General features: G+C 44.0%; 1 protein-coding gene across 2 annotated transcripts in view; it reads right to left on the bottom strand.

Annotated features, from left to right (window-relative positions):
- The window catches only part of Supt6h (SPT6 homolog, histone chaperone and transcription elongation factor), a 38,257-nt gene that overhangs the window by 17,831 nt on the left and 1,975 nt on the right, over positions 1-18,451 (bottom strand). Inside the window, exons 2-18 of one of the 2 annotated variants that reach the window (XM_052197171.1) lie at positions 11,755-11,877; positions 7,963-8,097; positions 7,088-7,237; positions 6,919-6,995; positions 6,442-6,634; positions 6,200-6,284; positions 5,373-5,646; positions 4,644-4,745; positions 4,098-4,214; positions 3,672-3,761; positions 3,396-3,538; positions 1,723-1,871; positions 1,503-1,601; positions 1,016-1,145; positions 780-930; positions 502-656; positions 150-345 (exon numbers count right to left, since the gene is read on the bottom strand). In XM_052197171.1, coding sequence (XP_052053131.1) covers positions 150-345; positions 502-656; positions 780-930; positions 1,016-1,145; positions 1,503-1,601; positions 1,723-1,871; positions 3,396-3,538; positions 3,672-3,761; positions 4,098-4,214; positions 4,644-4,745; positions 5,373-5,646; positions 6,200-6,284; positions 6,442-6,634; positions 6,919-6,995; positions 7,088-7,237; positions 7,963-8,071 — 2,220 coding nt within the window. In that variant the 5' untranslated portion in view covers positions 8,072-8,097; positions 11,755-11,877. The remainder of the gene's footprint in view (positions 1-149; positions 346-501; positions 657-779; positions 931-1,015; positions 1,146-1,502; positions 1,602-1,722; positions 1,872-3,395; positions 3,539-3,671; positions 3,762-4,097; positions 4,215-4,643; positions 4,746-5,372; positions 5,647-6,199; positions 6,285-6,441; positions 6,635-6,918; positions 6,996-7,087; positions 7,238-7,962; positions 8,098-11,754; positions 11,878-18,451) is intronic. The other variant, XM_052197170.1, reaches the window with a different exon arrangement.

Below are 18,451 nucleotides of genomic sequence, written 5' to 3'. Positions count from 1 at the left end.
CTACACAGTGAGTTCCAGGACAGCCAGGGCTACACAGGGCTACACAGAGAAACCCTGTCTCTAAAAACAAAAACAACAACAAAAAAAACAACAAAAAAATACAGGGTTCCACCCCAGAGAGGACAGAGGCGCAAGCCGGCGGCCCTCACCTTTACAACACTCTCCCTGGCCTCAGCTAGCAGCTTGTTCTTAAGTTCTTTGGCCATTTGCACATAGAGGAACTGCTGCAGAGCTCGCTCAATGGCCATCGTGCGCTGCCGGTTCCATTCCTGGACTTGGTGGCTGAACTCATCCCGGTAGTAAAACTGCTTGATCTCCTCAAAATATGTCTGGTCATTACCATACCTGAAGAAAGACAAAGCTCTGGTTCTGACAGAAAACACAACACTCAGACGTGCATGAGTGAACCAATGACAAGCTCACTTAACTCATAAATGGCGGTTTACACTCCTGAGAGCTGCCCCCCTCCTCCAACTTCTTCCAGCCCAGGGCTTAACTTACCCTTCCACTCCCTTCATATCTATGCTGATGTCAATGGTGAGCAGCCCTTCATCTTCAGCCAGGCCTATCTTGAGGAACTGGTCGTCTCTCAGCTCTTTAACAGGCTTGTTCTTTAAGTACTTGAAAGAGTAAGCGTAATGGGCCTCATCCACATCCTAAAGACATGGAGAGGGAGTCATGAGCAGTGCTTGCTCAGGGAGGAGAGACTGCCTTTGGGTTCGAGGTAGATGCAGTTTAGCTTGGCCACGTTTAGAACAGCCGCCCTTTCCCCAACTTACCTTTCTACCTTTCTTGGTTGGAGTTATGTTAAGCTTGGCTCTCTCCTGAAAGGTTTGTCTCAGCACCTGTCTGACAAGGGGCTCCCTGGCAATCTGTAGTGCAACCATGTATCGGGCACCTTCAAGCACAGCTTCTGGTGTCGGGAACTGGCTGTGGGGACAACAGTGGAGCTGCAGGATGAGGGTGTCTCCGCGTCCAGGTCACCCTTCCTGCTGGTCCATGGCTGCATGCCCACCTGCAAACGTAATCTTTGGCCAGCTCCAAAGGCTCTGCAGGGAACTGCTCTGTCTCGTGCCGTTGGTAGCTGTCACGGAGGTTCTCCCCAAACTGCTCAGGTGTGAGGCCAAACTTTTTGGCCAGGCCATCTACAGCAAACAGAAGAGTGACAGATGAGGCTGTAGGCAGCCAGCAGGATACTCAGTGGTCACAGGAACAGCAGCTGTCTTGGGAATCAGAATTTTGAGGAAACATAGGCCACCAAAGGACAACAAATGAAACCTGACTTTAATCACCTGGAAGACTTTCAACTACTTTAGAAATTCAAAAGCCACTAGATAATCATAAGAAAGGGGATATATAAAGATGGTTGGGGAACAAGTGTTCATGGAGAACTGGGTAAGTAGCTAAGAGATTCTTTCCTGTTCCTGTCTACTAGGGAATCATTGGAACTGTTTCCTTATTTAAAGCTACAATGCCTAGGTAACAAAGAAGATGGTCTTTACCCAGCCCGGCACTCTGGCAGATGGTGTACATGTCCCGGCGGGAGGCTTGCTTGAGCTCTGGCCCCCTCTGTTCCTCATCTTCAGCCTCCTCACCTTCACCTGGGAACAAAATTTGAGGGCAGTCAGCTCTTGTTTCTGAGTGCTTCCAGGGATCTGAGACGGCGCCAAGGGTGCCCACACGCCCGCCCCGGCCGTGACGGTCTTTCCTTTTCACACGCACCTTCCTCGTCACCCCCCTCCTTTATGCGCTTCAGCTTCTTCCGGCTAGCCTTGGCAGCATTCTGCATCTTGGGGATGTCTCGACCATAGTAAAGCAAGAAATGGCTGTAGACGTCTTTCAGTTCATCCATTGACTGCACATCTTTGAGCCTGAAGGGGAAAGAGGCAGTATCCTGTTACTGGGGGAGCTTTACTGTAAAGGATCTAGTTCCCAGAAAGTAAGATCAAGTAGGACAAGCAAACAAAGTCATACAACAGTCCCTAGCTACAGCTCAAATTCAACTAAAGTATCTTGTTGGGAGTAGCAGTGCATGACTGAATATTTAGAGACTGAAGCCAGAGGCTTGCTTCAAGTCTGAGGTCAGCCTAGGACATTCAACAACATTCTGCTTCAAAAACAAACATGAAAGCTGGGTGCAGTATCCCAGAGCGTGAGAGCTGGGAGTCTTAGCAGTCTGGGGACAGACTGCATTATATGCGATCCCGAAACAAACTGAAATGGTCAATGTTAATTATTAGAAGCGAATGTATAAAGGCCAGGCATGGCAGCACACATGTGTAATGTCACACTAGAAAGATAGAGTAACTAGAAGTCTGAGGTCAGTCTGCTGTGCTATCCAGTAAGACTTTGTCTCAAAAGAAAAAAGCATTATGTATAAGGAAGAGGCAGACACAACATGTGCTTAGCCAAGTTCAAAGTCCTTGAGAGTAGTCTCATCTTGTACTACCCACCCAAACCATCTGCTGTCCTCCAATACCACATTATTTAGGCTCCCAAATTACTTTCCAATTATAAAGTGTTTCTTCTTATGCAACATTCTCTACATGGGATAAATGCACACATCACCTGATCCGAATACCCGACACGGGCTGGTGAGACGGCACAGAGGGAAGGCACTTACACTGAATTACCTGATACCTCTCCTGTTTGCTTTTTTTTGTTTTTGTTTGAGACAGATACTATATTGCTCGATTTTGGTGCTGGGATTACAGGTATGTGACACCACACCCAACTTGAATTTCTGATTCTTTTAACAATTTAATTTTGGTAAAGAAATCAGTTTGTTTTTTATCTACCGATGCAGAAAACCAAAATGAATGTCAGATTACTCCCCAATAGAGCTGTATATGGCTCAGGCTAACCCTGAATTCATTGTCTTCCTAGCTCTACCTCTCTAGGGATTACAGAAATAGACTACCACTCTGCTACAAAGAGTAATTTTAGCTGGAAACAGTATAAGCCTTTAGTCCCCGTACTTAGGAGGCAGAGGCAGGAAGATCTCTGATTTTTTTTTTTTTTTTTTTTGGATTTTCGAGACAGAGTTTCTCCATATAGCCCTAGCTATCCTAGAACTCACTCTGCAGACCAGGCTGGCCTCGAACTCAGAAATCCACCTGTCTCTGCCTCCCAAGTGCTGGGACTAAAGGCGTGTGCCACCACTGCTGGCTGATCTCTGAGTTCAAGGTCAGCCTGGTCTACATAGTGAGTTCAAAGAGCTACATAGGAGATCCTGTCTTGAAAAAACAAACACAAAGAAGAAAGCTTTTGATGTTTGACAATTTGGATTCTAAAGTCTAGGCACCATGCTGCAAATTCTGCAAAGTAACAGTGCTCCCGAGGACCTGCCTTCAGCCTGGAGGCTTCTCGTAACAGAGCAAGCCCTGCAGTCCTACCTCTCCATGTCAGTAGTATCTAAAGCCCGGATGCCATCAGCAAGAGGTTTGTCAGGGTCAGCAGAGATTTGCTCATACTGATAAGCCTGCATCTTCTCAAACAGCCGTGTTAGGTTCTCTTTGCGGATTCTTAGTTGAGTCCACTAGGGCAGAGGAAGGCAGGAGTGAGGACTGGAGTTCAGCCCTGGAGACTCAAGTCTGCTGTTCCCCTTAGCAAAGCCCCAGTGTGGGAAGCTGGCAGTCCTGGAGGTCAGAGCTGTAGCACCCCGATGTTACCTTCTCATCCCACTGCCACACCCTCCACAGGTCATTGATGTGCAATTCAGGTTCCACATACTCCTTTCGGTAGAAGGCAATAAATGGCACCTATGGTAGCAAGGAGAAAAAAGATCAGCAAGTATCTCTTCTGCTGGAAGATAATAATTTCCTAGTCTAAAAGCTCCACAAAATTCAAATGAGAAGAAAGATCTCTCCAAGTGGCCTGACCAGTGAAGGGTTGTCCCTAGTGGAGGAGGTAAATTGCCAACAGGGTAACTCGCCCCCTGATCACTAGTGGTTCCTGCTAGTCTCACCTAGCACTCCTGAGCTAAGGATCCCTAAGGATGAGGAAGGGGGTTACCACTTGACTTGTAGCTACCTCTTACCTCATCCTTTAAATTCTAATGAATTTAACTACTAGGCTAGCAGAGCTCAAGGAGTTACCTCAAAATGCTGATTCCGCATGAAGCCCAGGGCCTCTTTGATCTTCTGAACTGTGCTGGGCCCTTTCCGACTGAAGCTACTAGTTGGCTGCCCACGATCTAGGTAATCACAGCTGTCCTATAATAAGAAGGAAAACAAAATACAAACAGCAAATCCTGTTACCCTCTTGTCTTACCACAGAGCTTCATTAACATTCATAGACATTTTCCTTATATATACATATACAATACTCTTTCCAGGCATAAAGAAGCATCAAATAGGGAAGAAACAGCTTCTCATTTTCATGAACTGGCTTCTGGTTTTCATTGGAATTCTTTTTAACACTTATTTATGTGTACAAATGCTTTGCCTGCATATATACCTGTGTACCAAGTCAGTGCCTGGTGCCTACAGAGGTCAGAAGAGGGAGTAGGACCCTTAGAACTACAGTCCCAGGTAGCTGTGAGCCACCATGTGGATGCTGGGAACCAAACGCTGGACCTCTGCAAGGTCAACAAGTGCTCCTAACCACTGGCTTTTCAGCTTCTCAAGTTCACTTGTGAGTACCTGGAGGGAGATGGTTGGTGTTGCAAAGGCATTTCTATAGATCCAGTCAGCTTCCTCTTCTAGCTCGTCATCTTCAGCTGCCTTGACTGGGATGGAGCGGAGCTGTAGTGGGTAAGAGGGTAAGATATCTTTATGCTATATTCTGCTTAGGAAAAGCATATACCAACCCCGGGCAGAAGCCTGTGATCCCCGGGTATGCGTGTCTGGTGCCATGAAATGAGCATTTTTCAAATCTGCTAAGAATCCTATTTCAGAGCTACGGGCATATCTTGGTTGGTATTGTAACCATTCACAAAACTTCAGCACCACTAAAAACCTGGCCTGATGGTGTTTGCCTGTAACCCAGAGGCAAGAGGATCTGGAATTTAAGGTCATCCATGGCTACTTATTGAGTTTGAGGTCACCTTGGGCCACAAGAGAGCCTGTCTCAAAAACAATTAAAAAAAAAAAAAGGCAATAAAACAAAAGAATGCCATTTCAAAGTTAGTCCTATAATCCTAGCTACTAAGAAGGCTGAGAAAGGAAGACCCCAAGTTTACGATCTGCTTGGGCTACAGGGTCAGCCAGCTTAAGTTAGTGAAAGTGTTTCAAAATAAAAAGCACAGAGAGGACCAAGGATCTAATTTAACAGGAGTACCAGTACTGCCAGAATTAATAGACTGACTCTCCAGACCTGGGTTATATGGGTTTCAAAGTCCATAACGGATAGTACTCATTGTGGTTTCTTACCTGGAACCTCTCAGGCAAGTCAGTGGCTCGGATTTCATTGTCCTGGTCTGTGAGGTGGCTGCTCTCCAGTTCACTAGGCTCATACATCTCAAAGATGCTCCTGCGACTCACACGCTTCTTGGTGGTCTTCTTGGGGCGCACTCGGATCTCACCTTCAGCCTCGTCATCCTCATACTCATAGTCTTCTTCCAGTTCTTCATCGTATTCATTGTATTTCTCAAATTCATCATAGTCAAAGTCCACACCGAAGATCTCCTGGGCTTCTTGCAGGGCTCTACATGTGAGAGTAAGAGGCAGGGGGCTCAGGGTAGAGAGGACAAATGCAGCCCCTGCCCAAAAACTTTGCAAAGAGAAAGCCAGGTGGAAAGCTTTATTCCATAGCTCAGTATGGAATAAATAGGCATCTGGAGGTTTCAAGGCAAACTATTATCAGAAGATAAAAAGCCTATGTTTGACACTTGCCAGAGACAGGAACCCCAACATCACAGATAGTTGGGCCCTTTCTCTGTTTAGTCAACCATCTTCTGCCAAGACACTCACGCATTCCCTTAGAATAAACCCTCTCAAACTTTGAAGTGCAGGTTAGTAGGCCATCTCTAAATCAATACAATGGGCAGCAGAGGCTGCTGCACTCACACTCATGGGGAACTCTATTCTAAGCTTTTGAGGACTCACGCATGAGAGTGCTCAGTGACTGTAGGAGGGGATGGATCCCTGCCTAGCAGTGGTGATTTAAGGCTCAGAACAAAACAGAGTTAGGGATATTCTAATTTTGGTACATGCCTATACAATGTCCTTATCACCACATGGCAACAGGGTGCACTTACGCATCTGTATATCCAGGAAGCTTTTTTCGCCATTTGGGTTTTTTCAGAGGCTGTCCATCATCATCCACAATGAAATCGTCAATATCTGGGTGAACAAGAAACAGGTTAGTGTTCAGCCAATGGATAAACCCTGTTCCTGTTGAGAAAATTAGGGAGGCACTAAAAAGGACCTTCCTGTTAAGGACCAGGAAATCTCAACATCCACCCAACACTGGTTTCTGCGTCCAACAACTGCCATGTACCTGACTCTTCATCATCTTCCTCCTCTTCGTCTGGAGGGGCCATGGGGGCCTCTACAGCCTCCTGCCCTTCTTCCCCTTCTTCATCTTGAAAGATTTCCACCGCAATGGCCTCCTTCTCGTGTTCCTCTTTGCCATATTCCTCTTCATCATCATCATCATCGTCAGACATTTTTTTGACACGTCGGTATTTTTGCTAGTATTGAATAAAACGTGCCTTTTTAGGATGGGGTCTGTGTATGTCTAATGTAAGGATATGTGCTATCCAGGCTCATTTCTATATTCCCATCACAATCACATTTATCAAGCGAGATGGGAAAGAACACACTGAGTGATGTTTATCCAGCCTCAGAGCCCATCCTGCAAATTGGCAAATGTCACACACTTTAGATCTGGGCCCCGGGGCATGATGCTATTAGGCATCTTTCTTTTCCTTGGTGCCCCCAAACTAATCAGGAAAAGGGTAAAGAAAGCACTTACTCCTCGTTTGACTTTAACACCCAAATTCTCCTCAATGAGGTCAAAATCATCATCTTCCAAGCGGTCATCAAAAGATTCTAAAGAGAACAGAGTGTGCCCAAAATGAGGCCGGGCTCTTCTCCACTGCCAATCTCCCCGCCCCCCAGCCTCAGCGCACACAGGGACTCACTGCGTTTTCTACTCCTGTTGCCAACATCATCTTCTGAGTCAACGGAGTCGCTGCCCTCATCCTCCTCTCCTTCCTCTTCATCATTGATGAAGTCTTTCAGATTGCCTCGTTCATCTTGATCATCTAGATTCTCCTCTTCCTCCTCCTCATCTGAAATCATGTGTATTTGAAGCATGGAGATTGGGAAGAGGGTGGGTGCAGACTACCCACTTACTGCAATTATCCTCCTACCCTGAACGCAGTGACTAGGTGGCATGCTAATTCTCAACTCACTTAACAGCACAATGCAGGACTTGGAGCAGCAGCACCTGCAAAGGAAGGCTTCTTTCCCCCTTTACCATCTGTCTTTAAGAAAGATGATCTTCCCAATCACCTGGCTTCCTCAAAGCATTGTCACTAGAAGCTCTACACCTACTGGTAACCCATTTTCCTCAAAGTACAGATTCAGCACCTGCACTTCCACTCCTTGTATCCTTTGGCTGAAAATTAGCTCCCCCTTCCCCTTTAACATTATTACATAATTCTACTCTGTTGATAAACCTAAAGGTTAGAAAACATTCACAGGGTTAAGACCAGGTAGCACTGCCTACAGATTTATTTATCAGATCACTGTCTGTCCCACAGACTAATGTGAACTCACACTAGCACAGACAATAGCTGCATCGTATTCTGTCTTCCTAGTTTTCTAAGTACTGTGTCTGGCATACAACAGAGTGATGCACTATGTGTTTCTAAGAATGACTGAACGTTCATTCTCAAGCTGGTACCTCATGTGTGAGAACTTCTGTGCTCAGCCTGAGCCTTTCATCAGCAAGAATCCAACTATCCAAAGCTTAGGAATAGTGGGGAGAAGCTTGAGGCTGGGGCCTCCTCACCATCATCCTCCTCTTCCACAAACTTCTTGGTGACTCTAGGTACCACCTCGCCTTCATGATTGTATTCTTCTTCTGACTCTTCAGCCTCACTTTCCACAAAATCAGACATTGCTGTTCTCACAGCCTCCTTGAAGACTACAGAAGGAAAAGGAGGGGCAAAAATAAGACACACGAGGTAGGTGTTAGTGACGCATACCTTTAATTCTTGTGAGTTCAAGGCCAGCCTGGTTTAAAGAATGAGTTTCAGGAAAACCAGAGCTATACAGTAAGACCCTGCCTCATAATAAACAAAGATACACGTTTTTAAAGAGAGCTCTTAAATCTTCCCACAAAATCCTTGCAGCTATATACCATAGCTTTGCCCACTCTATCTTACTGCTTAGTAAGATGCAGGAGGCTCACCCTGGTAGTGTGGCTCAATGGGCTCATCTAGCATGCAAGAGGTCCAGGTTTGATGCCCAGAGCCAGGAAACAATCAGATGGCTCCACGTTGCCCATTTTCCATTGCTCCTAGTGTTGTTGCTCTTGTATTTTTTTTTTTAATTTATTGATTTTCATATGAGCATCCTGTTGCTGACACACCCGAAAAGGGCATCAGATCCAAATACAGATGGTTGTGAGCTATCATGTAGTTGCTGAGAATTGAACTCATGTCCTCTGGAGGAGCAGCCAGTGCTCTTAACCACTGAGCCATCTCTCTAGCCCTTCCTCTTGTATTTTTAAAGGATGGCATTTAACACTTTCATCTGTATCATTTGTTTCCTCACTGTTCTTACTGAGAAAGGGTCTCACTCTGTAGCCCAGGCTGGCCTTGAATTCACAGCAATCCTCCTGCTTCTGTCAGTTCAGTACTGGGATTACAGGAAGTAGCCACCACATCTGGTTTTATTATTTCTCTTAGCCTAGGTGTTTCACTTCAAAATTTTCAGGCAGAATTGGGAGGATGAACAAGGTAACTAGCATACAGATTACTACATAGGTGAGGCTTTGAAGGAGAGTGCAATATAGGACTTGTTCCCAGAAAGCTTGGAGACAGGAACTGCCAGCACTTGTGTGCTTTCAGACATACTCCAGCAGAGTCAAAAGGAAAGGCCCTGTCATGCATGACACCTAGGGTTTTAATCAGGAGGCAGGCTGATCTCTGAGAAGCTGAGGCCAGTCTGGTCAGCCAGGAATACATAGAAAGACCTTGTCCCCAACAAAGAGAAGACCTGGGAGACTAGAGGAATGGCTGTGTTAAGAGCACTAGCTGTTCTTCCAGAGGACTTAGGTTTGACTCCCAACACCCACTTGGTTTCTCAGAACCAACTGTGAATCCAGATCCAGAAGATCTAATATCTTCTTCTGGCCCCAGGCATATACATACATACAAACAAAACACATAAGATAAAAAAAAATTAATAAAATAAAAATAATAAAATTACTTCAAAAAAGAAAAATCCCTTTTCAAATGATTTAACAACACTATGTAAACTTATGCCTATTTGTATGACTGCAAGTTTAGAGATTCTGGCTGAAAAAGAACCTCTTCAGAACCATCAGAACCAAGATGAAGCCATTAGTATCATTTACCCGTAGTTTCATTTCTGTTGCTGTGATACAATGCTGCCCAATAGCAATCTAGAGGAGGGACGAGTTCATTCACCTTAATATCAGGTCATAGTCTACCCCGGGAGGGCAGTAAACTTGAACTTGAAGGCAGGCTTGTTTGCTGTTCTACATAGCACTATCTCTGACTCACTTCAAGGGTCTCATTCATAGACAAGACACAGCAGAAACAATGAAGGATGTTGCTTCTAGCTAGCTAGCTTACTGATTGGCTTTCTGATCAGGTTCAGAGTGGGCTGGACCCTCCCATATTATTAATTAACAATCAGGATGGGCTGGAGAGATGGCTCAGTGGTTAAGAGCATTGACTGCTCTGCCAGGAGGTCCTGAGTTCAATTTCCAGCAATCACATGGTGGCTCACAACCATCTGTAATGGGATCTGATGCCCTCTTCTGGAGTGTCTGAAGACAGCTATAGTGTACTCATACAAATAAAAATAAATAAATCTTTAAAAAAAAAAAAAAACCAAGACAACCTCACAGACATACCTACAGAAACAGGACAATCTACTCTAGGCCTGTCTCAAAAATCCAACCAACCAACCAACCAAACACCAAATTCTGACCTCATCACCTAACACCTAGATCACCCAGAGAATGACAACAGATGCACTCCACGCCTGTTGAACTAAGTTTGATATCTGGAGCCCATGGTTGAATGAGAGACCGAATTCCTGAAAGTTACTCTCTGATCTCTTCATGCACACTGTGGATTATGGTCTTTCACACACAAACCATACACACAATAATAATTATAAAAATGAAGCCGGTGATGAAAGTCGGTGAGATGGCTCCATGGGTAAAAGTGCTTACTGTGCACATCTGGTGACCTTTGCTCTTCCCTGGAACCATGTGAAGATGGAGAAAACACACCTCACAACAGCTGTCTCCGTCCTGTCTTTATTTCATCACTGAGCAGTGGGTGGCGCATGCCATTAATTCTAGCATTTGGAGGCAGAGGCAGATGGGAGTTCAAGGCCAGACTGGTCACACAGAGAAATCCTGTCTTTAAAAAAAAAAAAAAAAAAAAAAAAAAAAGCTGGGCGCGTGGTGGCGCACGCCTGTGATCCCAGCACTTTGGGAGACAGAGGCAGGCAGATTTCTGAGTTTGAGGCCAGCCTGGTCTACAGAGTGAGTTCCGGGACAGACAGGGCTACACAGAGAAACCTTGTCTCAAAAAACAAACAAACAAACAAACAAACAAACAAACAACCCCTGTCTTAATATAACTATATATATATGTATATATTATATATGTGCACATATACACATACATATATACACACATATATTAAAATTACCAGCACCAGCACCCACACAGCAGCTCACAACTGTCTGTAACTCCAGTTCCAGGGAACCAGTAAGTTCACACAGACATAGAATACAGGCAAAACACCAATGCACCTGAAATATAAATAAAATTTAAAAAAATTTATTTTTGTGTGTATTAGTGTTTTTCCTGCACATAACACTTAGTAGCCCAAAAGAAGGCATCAGATCCTCTGAAACTTCGGTTACAGAGTTGTTAACCCTGTGTGGGTGTTAGCAACAAGCCCAGGTAAATACTTTTACCCACAGAGCCCTCTAGCCCTGTCAACTGGGTTTCAATTTGAATTTTGGGTCTTACTTTATTTACCATTCTCTATTTCCATACCAACCACTAAATCGATCTCCTACTTCCTTGCTTTCCAACATATCTAAAGCCTGGCAATGGAGAACTCAGAAAACCTTAATTGAGCCTTGAGTAAGACATTAAAAATAGCACAAAGAGTGGTGCTATTTTTAATGTCCTCCCAAGTGCTGGGAATAAAGGCGGGCAGTGGTGGTGCATGCCTTTAATCCCAGCACTTTGGGAGGCAGAGGCAGGCGGATTTCTGAGTTCGAGGCCAGCCTGGTCTACAGAGTGAGTTCCAGGACAGCCAGGGCTACACAGAGAAACCCTATCTGGGGGGTGGGGGGGAGCACAAAGAGCCAGAGAGTGTGGCCCAATAGCTGGGCATGGTGGCATGGACTGCTAACTCTTAACTGTGGGGAAAAGAGAGACAGGGGGATCTGAGGCACTCTACTAGCTCACTTAACAAGCTTCAGGCCATTGAAACTGACTCAAAACAAACAAACAAACAAACAAACAAAATACAAAAAAACCCAAAACCCCCACAGTGGATAGCCCCAGAGGAAAGGTACCTGAGGTTATTCTCTGGCTTCTACAAGCACATTTGTGTATGCACGTGCATACACTCACACGTACTATACATATGAACAGAAGGATGAGTTCAAGGTCACAGAAAGCTTGAGCAACCTGAGGTCCTATGGGAAAAAAACAACAAAACAACCCACTAAAAACCCCACATATCAAACAAGTCAATAAAACCACCCCAGGATTCTACCTCAGAACCTTAAAGCTGGCTGCTAATAAACTCAGCAACACCCCTCAGCTATCCTATACTATCTGTGTATCCCTTTCCCACACTGCAGATTAAAAGCTTCCGGAAGACAGAGATCATACACAGCTCAGGTGCTAATAAAAACCATGACAACAAAAGGCCCTTTGTGATTCTGTACCAGAAAAGCTTTATCCCTCTACATGTTCTGTACAAATACAGGTGCCTAGTGTCTATAACATAAATGTGGTAGCTGTGGTTCTCCTTGAAGGCACCTGAACTGGTATCAACCAACACAATACCGGATTAAGATGAACTGTGTCAACAACATCAAGAACCAGCACAGCAGGGTGGTGGTGGGCCTTTAATCCCAGCTCTTGGGAGGCAGAGGCAGGCAGATTTCTGAGTTCTAGGCCAGCCTGGTCTATAGAGTGGGTGTCAGGACAGCCTGGGATACACAGAGAAGTCCTGTCTCAAAAAACAAAACAGAACAAAACAAACAAACAAACAAACAAAAAAGAACCAGCACAGCTGGCTAGGGACACAGCAGGACTGATGAGCATCTGTCTAGTATACAAACCCTCCCTTCTATCCCTGCACTGTATACACTGGGCAAGCTGTCCTAAGCTCAGAGCTTCAGAGGCAGAATATCAGAAGTTCAAACTCATCCTCCAATACATACTGAGTTTGAGCCTGGGCTCACGAGGGAGACCTGGATTTTCCACACCCCCAATAACCCAAGTAGAGATTTTGGGTTCAGATGGAAAAGAAACCAAAGGCTAAGGTTTCAGCTGCCATTCTTTTTTTTTTTTTTTTTAATAAAACAATTTTAGTGCCTGTCTGTACATTATGTGAAAGCCGGGAGCCTGAAAAAGCAGGACTACCTGTTGTCATAGAGCTGACTTGTCAAGTAGAAAGGTGAAAGGTGAAAACAAACATGCCATTCTAGTTACCAAGTTCTCTATTTTGATTTTTCCTGCTTTTTTTAAAAATTGGTTATTTCATTTATTTACATTTCAAATGTTATCCCTTTTCCTGGTTTCCTCTCTACAAACCCCTTATCCTATTCCCTTTTCCCCCTCTATTTTTATTTTTTAAAGACAGATTTATTTTATTTGAGTGCTCTATCTGCATATTCACTTGCACCCCAGAAGAGGGCATTGGATCCCATTACAGATGGTTGTGAGCTACCATGTGGTTGCTGGGAATTGAACTTAGGACTCTGGAAGAGCATCCATCTATCTCTGCAGCCCTATTTTGATTTTTTTTAAATAAAAATACTAATTATGTTAAAAGGTAGTGTATTTGCTACTTTAAAATGAACTATAGTTTAAAGAAATACATAGAGCAGTCTCCAGGAGAAAAATGGAAAACAAACCAACCAAACACCAATATACACAAAACCTACACAAAACCTATAGGTCTCCCCTTGGTACTTAAATGTGTGTGTGTGTGTGTATACTAGGCGTGCATGTATATGTACTGTGTGGTATGTTTATGTGTGTGTATGGTCTACTTGAGTGTGAGTGTGTGTGTGTGTGTGTGTATAGTCAGTTCTCTTCCACCTTGACATGGTTTCAGGCATCAGCTCTGGTTGCCAGGCTTGTTGCCTATACCCACTGAGCCATCTCATTGGCCCCGCCCCTTGGTACTTTAACTAAAAAAACTGTTTACAGTTCAACTATCAAATACCAGACACTTAGCGTATAATAGCCTATTGATCCCTACTTGTCCTGTAAGCTATAAAACATGTTTCTCTGGCCATTTAGAGCAGAAGAAAATAAAAATCAGAAAGGGAAGAAATACACTCAGAGTGAAGTTCTTGTTTAAAGTGATACAGTCACCAACAATAACACTTGTCTGATTTCAACATGTTGGTCACATTGTATTAGTAATTCTCAAAAGTTGTTTTCCAGGGATTACCTCTCCTGTATTGTAGTATTTTCAAGAGGTCATATAACATGCGACAGGCTTACTGCAGAAAAAGTTATGAGAATCCAGCTGTATTTTGAAGGTAGACATTACAATGTCAAAAGCAAAGATTGATTTTATTTTTAATGTATGAATGTTTTGCCTGTATGTTTATGTGTAGCCACGTGCATGCAGTGCCTGAGGCAGCCAGGAGGGTATCAGATGCCCTAGAGCTGAACTTAGGGATGCCTGTGAGTCATCATGGGTGCTTGGAATTGAACCAGGGACCTCTGCAAGAGCAACACATACTCTTAACCAATTGAACCCTCTCTCCAGCCCCTGGAAGAATTTTATTTTTGTTTCTGTTTTTCCAGACAGGGTTTCTCTGTCTGGAAAAAGACACCTGATCCCTTGAATAATGTTTAAGGTTATGAATTGGTCCTGAAAAGCTTGATGACTACTATGAAAGTTGTGCAGAGATGTGACATGTTAAGTCTTTGATCAGGTACATCCCCTCTCCCCCTGTGACGTGGAAAATCTCTGGATCAGACACATGTCCCCCCCTGTGACATGGAAAGTCTCTGATCAGGCACATGTCACCCTGCTTTTGTTTCCTAAGATCTTTATCCTCAAGGTCATTAAGCTTGAGTAATGCCACACGAGTGTCTTAAAAATTCTGCCAATTAAATTTGAAGTTCTAGTCTGAATGCCTTTAATCCCACGATTTAGAGGGGGAATCTCTGTTAGCGCCCCATCCCTGTATTTGGTGTTTTTAAGGTGGGGGTGTCCCACTCTAGGCTGTGTAACCTGAAACTTCACTCTGTAGGACTCAAAGCAATCTTCCAACCTCAGTCTCCTGAGTGCTGTGATTAAAAAAATGAGCCACCATGTCTGCTAATTTTAATTTTAACATTGCTCCTCCTAAGGCCCTAACTGAGATGTTAAAAATAGATTTGGATACACAGTCTCAACACACAGTTTACTTTAATTAGGTCACCATACCATGAACTCAATCTTTTAAGGGATCACTCTCTTACAGACTGTATGTTCCGAGTCTATTTAACAGGGAGATAGACAACCTACTTGAGAAAACAAAAGCTTTTTTTTTTGGGGGTGGGCAGCTGGCGTTCTGAGTTTCATGCAGTTTGAGAGGACAGCTGAATTGCTTCCCTCCTAGCTCCCAGCCTAGAGATAAAGCAGCACTGTGCTATCCCTGTGGAATGCTTCCAATCTAGCTCAGTGCTAGGACTTCCAGTTAAGTGAAGTGCCAGAAGCAATCATGATTTCCCATCATCCTGAGGTAGATTTGTGCAGTGCTGCATCAGCACTGCAGGCTGAGGATGCCGAGCAGAGACTCTGGAGTGAAAAAAGCATTACTTGTGTGTGCTATCATGATTAGGTGGCATATAGGAGGAGCTGATTGTAGTTTTGATCTTTGCATTTAGTACTCACATGCTTCAAACTAAAGAGTTAAATCTGCTCTGGAATAGGCCTCGAAGAGGGAGGTTTCTCCAGGCAGAAGGCTGCTGCAGTGTTAAGATATGGCTCAGAGGGAGAGGGTGCTGGTTACCATGACATTCTCTGGCTGAGTCCTAGAGCTGGGATCACACTGCCACAGGGGAGGCCTCAGCAGTCCCTCCTTTCCAACAGGAACTTGCAGGAGGCAATTAAGAGGAAACCAGGCTGCAGAGAGATCTAGTCTGTTAACTCCTTTTGTTTCTGCACTTCAAGTAATATTTAGATTGTTCTTGTTTGCTTAGGGTCACACTCTGTTCTATATCTTGGTATGTAACACTGAATGTAATATGTTTCCTCCCTGGCAGAGTACATCATTTTCATAAATTACATTATGGTAAAACACGTTTAAGGATGGAGTATATCTTAGTAGTAGACAGGATACTTATTTGTATACAATGCATAAGGCTCTTGAAACTAAATCCAGTAATTAGTGATGATAACAATGTGCTGATATAAGCCTCGGACTTCAGAAGAGGATGCCTATGAAGAAATAATAGCATGGCCTGAGTACCTTCCCACCTTCGGGTGCTTAATCCTCCCTAGTAAATTTTTCTACTAAAAAAGGGGGTCCTGGGTAAAGGCAACATGAGCAAAAACTTAAATTTAAAAGGTCTGGAGTTTAAAATATAAAATATTCTACATTCTGTTACTGTGAACTAATTAAGGTTCAGGCTTATTTCAAAGGTACCAATGAGTGAATATTCATTTAGAATGTAAAAACCTTAAGATCAAAACCAAAGAAGTCTCAGAAACCTATCTACATTTTGAAAAATCTTGATCTCAGAACTTATGAAAAAACCTAATTATAAAAATTAAGATACTTAAAATATAGGCTGGGGGCTGGTGTTTGCCATGCAAATCTGATGCCCTCAATCAGTCCACCAAACTCACTCACGTAAAGGTGGAAGAACTAACTCCACAAAGCTATCCTAGGCTTCACATGCAGGCATGCTCACACCTACAAAACAATTCACACACACTTTTAGGTGGAGACACCTAAGTCTCCAGCACTTGGCAGGCGGAAGTCGAACTTCAAGGTAAAGGCAAGCATGGTCTAGACACTGAGACTCCGCTGCAAACTGATGAGAGCCATGGAGAGCCTCTTTTGTTTTGTTTTTTTGAGACAGGGTTTCTCTGTGTAGCCCTGGCTGTCCTGGAACTCACTCTATAGACCAGGCTAGCCTCAAACTCAGAAATCCTCCTGCTTCTGCCTCCCAAGTGCTGGGATTAAAGGCATGGGTCACCACTGCCCGGCTGAGATCTTCTAATAGAGAACTCAACCTGGTCTTGAAAACGTGCATTCAAATAAAGACCTAAGCAGGAGTCAGGTGTGATGGTGAGCACCTTTAATCCCTGCACGCAGGAGGCAGAGGTAGGCAGATCTGAGTCAAGGCCAGTCTCATCCACAGAGTAAGGAGTGATCAGGAGCAAAGGGTGGGAACTGACTCCTTGGGGAGAGAGTTGGATGAGATGAAGTTTTCTCTGTAGCATGACCTAGGCAGCAACGGAGAAGGTCAGTCTGACCAGTGAGAGGAAGGGGGATGTGAAGAAAGCATAAGAATCTTCAAAAACTATATGGGAATCTTGAGTGGAAACAGAAAACTGGGAGAACTACCTCATAGCCAGGAAAAACATGATCATGGCTGACAACACAGAACACAAGAAGGGATCTAAATATGTAGAGGATCAAGATTAAAGCCCAAGAGAATGCTATATGTGGTCATTAGGGAGAGGAGAAAGGGTCTAGGAAAGAAGATGAAGCAGGGCTGGAGAGACCGCTCTTCCAGGAGTCTGTGGAGTTCAATTCCCAGCAACCACATGGTGGCTCACAACCATCTGTAATGGGATCTGATGCCATCTTTTCTGGTGTCCGAAGAGGGTGTACTCATATAAATAAAATAAGTCTTTAAAAAAGGAGGCTTGAAGTAGGAGGATCAAAAGTTTGAAGCCATTTTTACTGAACAGAAGACCCTAACACAAAACAAGACTCCCCCAAAACCACACACACACAAAGAAAACAAACAAACAAACAAACAAACCCCTCCAAACCACCATCAGGTGCAGTGGTAGATGCCTACAGTCCTAGCTCTGTGGAGGCTAAGGAGAGGGGACTGCTCAGATCCATGACTCATGGACAGTAGTGTGCTAGTGGTCAACATTAGTTTGATCAGTATGATTATATTTTTAACTTTAACCTTTGGGGAATGAGGAACTACCATCATGCCTAAGGAGAAGGTAGCCCAGGTTTGGGGAAAAAAAAATTGATGTAGACCGTGCCCCTCCCCCAAAAGGCCAGTGAGATGACTCAGCCAGCAAAAGTAACTGCCACACAGCCATGCACACAGAATGACTACATAAAAATGCAATAATGGTTTTTAAGGGAGCAGCTAGCTCAACAGAGAACAATCCAAGAGCAAAGCATTAGCAATTGCACTGACTATTCCAGAGACTCAGAAATGGAAACAGAGTATCCATTGGATCTGGCAACATAGTAGCTTCTGGTAACCACATCAACTTTGGTAAGCAGTGCGAAGGGGCGTCAGATTGGTATTAACTAAAAAGTCTTGGTGAAAAATAAGAAAGTTGAACTGGGCCGGGCAGTGGTGGCGCACGCCTTTAATCCCAGAACTTGGGAGGCAGAGGCAGGTGGATTTCTGAGTTCGAGGCCATCCTGGTCTACAGAGTGAGTTCCAGGACAGCCAGGGCTACACAGAGAAACCCTGTCTCGAAAAACCAAAAAAAAAAAGTTGAACTGGTATAAGCTGAAAACCTAACTATAGGATGAAAATTTAAAAATTCGGGTGATGAAGCTATGCAGCACATATTTATATTTCTAGCACTGGAGAGGCTGAGGCGAAGTGACCTGAGTCCTAGGTCAGCCTAGGCTACCTGTCAAGAAAGATGATGGCTGGAGTGGCCTTTGAGAGAGATTACAACATAATTTTGGTTTTGCTTGAGTTTGTTTGTTTTTTTTAACATAGTATTTGGTGACTGATATTGGAAATCATCGCAAGGAAGCCAGTGTTCATACCCAACTCAGATGGTGATGACATCAGGAACAAGAATATGGT

This window comes from Apodemus sylvaticus, chromosome 10 (genome assembly GCF_947179515.1).
Source record: "Apodemus sylvaticus chromosome 10, mApoSyl1.1, whole genome shotgun sequence".
NCBI classification, from domain to species: domain Eukaryota; kingdom Metazoa; phylum Chordata; class Mammalia; order Rodentia; family Muridae; genus Apodemus; species Apodemus sylvaticus.
Note: the sequence above shows the minus strand (reverse complement) of the source record. Positions and strands in the feature narration are given on the sequence as shown.